Genomic DNA, 5,956 nt, shown 5'->3' with positions numbered 1-5,956 from the left:
GCAATCAGGTGAGACCAACTTTGCTGCAAATAACCAGAAATGAGATTTAGTGTCATGATTTGCCTCAATCACTTAAATAAAGTTATAAAAAATTTTGAAAAAAAAATGCCTCTTTCATTCCCATTTAAATGCCTAATTATGTTTAATTTTCTATTACAGATTGACTGTGAAAGTACAATTATTATTTCAACCACTAAAAGCCAACATTTCAAGAAAGTCTTAGAATAATAAGTAACTGGTGTGATCAAAACATGGCCTTGTGTCGTCTTCTGATGTGAAGCAGATTTTATCTTTTTAATTTGGCTTGCTGTGATGCAGCCTTTCCTTCTCACACACAACAACACAAACCAGCCTGATAAACAGACACTTTGTTACTTTACTGCTTTATACTGAACAGGCCATTTTATTCTGCGCAAGCCTGTGAGTAATTGCTCACCAATCAGAACCCCCAAGACATCTGCTGAAGTCAGAGATCCCGATGAGGTTTGTACTAAATCTCAATTGTTTCCTTTTTTTATTTCAGGCCTTCCTACATGTGACTCCTCAAACTGACAATTTTAAAAACTGCAATCAAAAACCTGAAAAGGGACCAAAAAGTTCCAAATTTAATATACAAAATGGTGGATGGAGATATGATTATTTGATATTAACATAATAATATTAATAATAATAATAATAATAATAATAATAATAATGATGTAGCCTAAATAAAATAAGATTAATTAGTGCAGCCCTCAAACACAAAACTGAAATTTTTTAATCAAAAGTACAAAATACACTAAATAAGTCTAGAAGAATTTAAAAAAAAATCATAACTGAAATATTATTAAAAGCTTGAAATATAAATAATGCCAGTGTCTTAACAACAATAATGTGATAAATAATAAAATAGCTCACACATAATAATAATAATAATAATAATAATGTAAAACAAAATCAGAAAATGTCTGGAAAATCAGAAAAAAAAGAAAAATAGTCAAAGGTCTGAAAAATACTGTTAAATAAACCTGAAATGTAATTTTAAAAATTTAATTATTAAAATATCAAAAATATTGTAAAATTTGAATGTCAGAAAAACATCCCAAAACCAACAAAAAAGGCAAAAAAAAAATTATAGGTCTTTGTTATATGCGAGTTATAGTAAATGTATAATTATTGTGTTAAAGTCCTAATGACATTATGTAAAACATATTACAAATAAAAGTCTGAAAAATAATGAATGAAAAAAATCAGTAAAATATGAATAAAATGTCAAAATTACAAAGTTAATTTTAGACAATAAATAAAAAAAGTAACTACATACAACTTTTTAAAAACGTATAACATTCAGGAGAGAAAATACTAAAAATGTGGTTTGAAAAAAAAAAGTTTCATAATTTGTATCAAAAACCAACTGATAAAAGTTTTTTTAGATATGATACAATACTGTATGAAGCCTTATTACTAATTATGTGTGGAAATTGTGTACAAAAAATGTCACTTGTAAGCATCTCAGTAAGAAGGTGGGCGATGCTGTTATAGATGGCTTACCTGGACATCAGAGCGGGCACCAGCAACGACATGGAAGTGGTGAGACGGGGCAAACTGATGGAGCTGCAGCTGAGGGTCCAACAGCTGACAGAGGAGGTCCAACAAGTCCAGAGGGAGCATGAGTATCAGAATGTCAGTTGGAGCACAATAAAGATATCAGTGTACAGCTAACTGGCTAACCTTACCTACAGTGTACAAACTAATTTTTTATAGACTGTATATTAAAGATGTACGCAGCCACTGTGATGTTACTCAACAGTTTTTGACTCCATATTAGCACAGCAGTTGCCACCATCTTGGTTTTTTTAGGGAAGGGTCACAGTCTGTTCACACACTGGCAATAAATTTTGTAATGGATGAGAAATCTCCATAAAGGTGGTTTCAGTGTTGCATTTGTGTGCTCACAGGTGACGGAGAACAGCACCAACACGTGGATGTTCTGGTGGCCTATGGTCTTCTCCATCTACGTGGTGACCTTAATCCTCACAGGATCCAGGTAAAAACCGAGGCAGCTCAAATCAGTGCTGCCTCAAAATCCTCCAGTTTAAACTTCATTCTATTTACTTTTAGAAACACTGGAGATAATCTGATTATGATGTATAAATCAAAATTTATTTACAAAAAATACTTCATCTGAGGGTAAAAGCCATAATCAAATATGACACACAGTTACAGCATGCAGAGAAAATTCTGCTGACCCATCCTGTTGTGGTTCAGGTGACCAGTGTTTGCTCCTCAGTACACTTTGGACCTGCACACAAAGATGGAAAGAATGAAATTCAGTATGTCAAAAACTTACTGAAGATTTTTACAAACCTGAAATGCCCACATGAAGGCACCGTCACCTGGAGAAGGCAGATATGGAGAGGAGTCCAAGGAGGAACTCGAGCGCGTAGAAGCAGAGCAGCATGGTGCTGAGGAGGAACTCAAGGCGCAGGACGAAGGTCTGCAGCAGCAGGTAGTACATGGCAAGTGCGGCGCAGGGAAACAGGACAAAGAGCGATACGCAGGTAGCCAGAGAGCGCTCACACAGGTTCCCCTTCTGGCCTGGATGAAGACACGGTGACTGGATGGTTACTGTCTGCTGCTGAGTGAACCATCAGCTCAGTTTCAGAGCTCAAGGGCCTGATCAGAGGCGGTCACATCGAATTTTAGATATACTTTTTTTCTCTTTGCACAAAATTAAAATTAAAAGTACTGCATGAAATATTTATGAAGCAACTGAAATGTAAAAAGTGAGAAAACTCTTGGACGTGCAGCAGGGGATGCTTGTGGGATAAATAAATGAGTAAATGGAGCTAAACAGCTGAAATAATTACACCTTCAAGACTAAAAAAAAAATTCCTACATTTCATAAACAGTGATGATGATGCATCTAAAATGTCAGCATTTGTGAGTTTGTTTGTTTCATCTAGAGAATCTATGAAGCTATGGACGACACACCAGTTTATCTCTGAGCTCCTCATATGGTTGACTTTTAAGGCTCTTTGTGACCTCTGTCAGTCGAGCCTTTATGAATCTGGCCTTCTATCTGTTCCTGCAGAGCAGCTGAAAAATGAAGACAATGACATATCTGCACCGAGTTTTGGCTTCTTGTATTTTTGAGAAAAACCTACAAAAAGCTGCACCCAAAGCCCTGCTCAGACGCATGGGAAATCAACACAAGTGAAAAACCAGATGAAACGCCTTTGTACACGGGTGTGCTTCATCGTAGAAACGTCATCCGAGGATTAAATGATTTGTGAGCTTTTGTGATCTTCTTAATCTGAGTTTCGATACCTGTTACGGTCAATCATCATTCATGTTTCAAAAAAAAAAATCTTGGATAGTTTCACGCTCACAAATTTGTATTTGATATTCTGTATCAGTCAGCATGATGTTCAGTGAGATAGGACCAGCTGACTGTCGTGTCACCGTAACCCAGCAGGAACATGATGAGCAGAAATCTGCCCAGAGGAAGCTGCTGACAGGACTCTGTCTCTGCCTGAAGCAGAGTTAGTTTTCTCACCTTTCTGTGAATGCTTCAAAGCATTCACAGTAATAATAATCTTTCTTTATTATTATTATCTATTCCACACATTTTTTGGCATCTAACTACTCCTGTTCAACGTAGAAAAATTAGATTATTAGATTCCTCTGCTTCAGGAGATGACTTCTTGCATTTTTCTCATTGATAACTATTATAATTATTAAGGATTTTCTAATTATATTTCCCATTCTTTTGAATGGGGAGAGGTTTTAAATCCTGTTTCAACATCCTCCTCTTTGAGCTACTACTTCCACATACCTTCACCTATAGGCACCATTCAAACTTTAAAATGAAGCCAAGACATTGAACTGTTTATGGTGTATTTTTCTTTTCAATATCTTTTATAGCCAGTCTCTATAGCCGGGGATCAGCCGCTGCTCCTCCACATCAATTGGGTGAGGTAACCTGGACATGTCCTACTGAGAGGAGGCCCCAGGGTGGACCCAGGACACACTGGAGAGATTATATCTCTTAGCTGGCCTGGGAATGCTTTGGGGTCTCTCCAAATGAATGGTGGAGGTGGCTGGGGAGAGGGAAGTCTGGGGTTCTCTGCTTGGGCTGCTGCCCCTGCGATCTGGCCCCTGATAAGCGGAAGAAAATAGATGGAGGGATGGAACATCTTTTAGAGTTTTTTGTCAGTTCCAGTTTAAGTTTGATGTACTTTTTTCAATCTTTTCAAAGTTTATAATGGGTATGTATTGCGTTGGCTAGAACTGAAGCCTTATTAGTAGAGTGGGAGACTTCAAACCTTTCATCTGGAAAATTTATTTTTAAACTGCCTCTGTGTTCACACTGTTCCCGCTACAGCCATCATTTTATCCTCAATATGTGGAGCCAATTCTCTACTTTCATACAATGCATCTCTCAATCCTGACAAATGTAAACTTTTTAAACTGTGAGGGTTCAAGCAGAGGGAGTACCCTTCAACTCCTCCATTAACATCCATAGTAATTTTAGGGAGGTGATTTTCTCCAAACCAGAAAAGAGCCCCTTGTTTAAACTGCTCCCATGACCACACTTTGGAGCCCAGGAAAAAAAAAAAAAAAAAAAAAAAACGCTGCTGTTTAGAACAGATTCTTGTGAAAATATTTTGATAGGAGCTATGGTTTTTGATTGTTCATTGTTGTTTGATTTGTTCGACAGGTTCACCAAGGCAAATTGTGTGTCGGGTGTACCTATGTCAGCTGGGATAGGCTCTGGTGACTCTGAACAGGATAAGCGGAAGAGAATGGATAGATGTGATGACCCTCACCATAAAAGATCCGCAGGGTCTCGAGAGCAAGGAAGAGCAGCAGCAGCACAACATCCAGAACCAGGTTATCTGACGGGTATGGCAGTAAGACTCCTGCAGGGAACAAACATCATGATCAGCCTGTCTTCTGGTTTTAACGCTGACTAAAGCTGAGGACTCAGGTTCAGTCTGTCAATAAATGCCATCCCAACTTCACTTTATGTACTTATACAAAAATCTGTAACACGTCTTCTAATGTATTTTACTGTATGTAGTACCATTTGTACATAGTACAAATTACTCTTGTATAGTATTCTTTGATTCTGCATTTTAGCAGTTTTGAAAATTATTTTTCATGTTTATTCTTCTTTGATCTATGTTATTGTCTTCTAATATATCTGTTAAGGAGAAGGAGGTAGAGAACTCTCACACACCTTTATAGATGAAAATCAGGATCTCAGCCAGGTAGAAGGCAGCAAAGTACCAGCTGTTCAGGTAGAGCAGCACCTGCAGAGGAGTGGACGAGAGCTGAGGAATAGGAGGTCAAGGAGAAACTATGGTAGACACAAAGTCACATGACCTGCGGCTTCGTGTTAGATTCAGGTGAAGGATACGATTGGTCGGCTCCCTACAGGAAAAAGGAAGAACAGGAAGCAGAAGAGTGAGTTAAAAAGTGTGAAGGGCAGATTAATCTGCCGAGTGACATTTAAACTGAAACATTTTTGTCGATGATGTAGTAAATAAGTTTGTGTACATTTGTGCTTATAGTTTCTCTCCTTCCACAGATTTAATTTAATAAATAAAATACAGTATCCATCCATCCATCCGCTTTCGCTCATGCTGTTCAGGGTCGCGGGGGGCTGGAGCCTATCCCAGCTGTCAGAGGCAGGGTACATCCTGAACAGGTCGCCAGCCTGTCACAGGGCCAACACAGAGAGACAAACAACCTTTCACACTCACATTCACACCTATGGGCAATTTACTGTAGCCAATTAACCTAACCCCAGTAAGTGCATGTCGTGGGAATGTGGGAGGAAACCCGAGTACCCGGAGGAAACCCACGCAAGCATGGGGAGAACATGCAAACTCCACACAGAGAGAGGGAGAGGCCTCGGCCAAGGTGGAATCAAACCCAGGCCTTTCAGATGGTAGCAGAGGTTAGCTCT

At 38.5% G+C, this 5,956-nt stretch overlaps 1 protein-coding gene across 1 annotated transcript; it reads right to left on the bottom strand.

Moving 5' to 3' along the window:
- Positions 1 to 2,123: 2,123 nt before the first annotated feature.
- Positions 2,124 to 5,662, bottom strand: tmem216 (transmembrane protein 216). Its single transcript, XM_030739723.1, has 5 exons — positions 5,405 to 5,662; positions 5,225 to 5,318; positions 4,812 to 4,904; positions 2,376 to 2,577; positions 2,124 to 2,281 (listed from the first exon to the last, which is right to left on the bottom strand). Exons 1-5 carry the CDS (start codon positions 5,627 to 5,629, stop codon positions 2,266 to 2,268), a joined length of 630 nt encoding a protein of 209 aa, XP_030595583.1. The 5' UTR covers positions 5,630 to 5,662; the 3' UTR covers positions 2,124 to 2,265.
- Between the last annotated feature and the right edge of the window lie 294 nt (positions 5,663 to 5,956).

The sequence above is a fragment of the Archocentrus centrarchus genome, chromosome 10 (genome assembly GCF_007364275.1).
Source record: "Archocentrus centrarchus isolate MPI-CPG fArcCen1 chromosome 10, fArcCen1, whole genome shotgun sequence".
Classification (NCBI taxonomy): domain Eukaryota; kingdom Metazoa; phylum Chordata; class Actinopteri; order Cichliformes; family Cichlidae; genus Archocentrus; species Archocentrus centrarchus.
Note: the sequence above shows the minus strand (reverse complement) of the source record. Positions and strands in the feature narration are given on the sequence as shown.

What these genes read in the sequence shown, in the direction of transcription:
- tmem216 (XM_030739723.1), bottom strand. Translation starts at nt 5,629, where the DNA reads ATGAGCGAAAGCGGATGGATGGATGGATACTGTATTTTATTTATTAAA. An exon ending in CTGTAGGGAGCCGACCAATC is followed by an intron (nt 5,319 to 5,404) that starts GTATCCTTCACC and finishes CCTATTCCTCAG; the next exon opens with CTCTCGTCCACTCCTCTGCA. An exon ending in CCTGATTTTCATCTATAAAG is followed by an intron (nt 4,905 to 5,224) that starts GTGTGTGAGAGT and finishes TGTTCCCTGCAG; the next exon opens with GAGTCTTACTGCCATACCCG.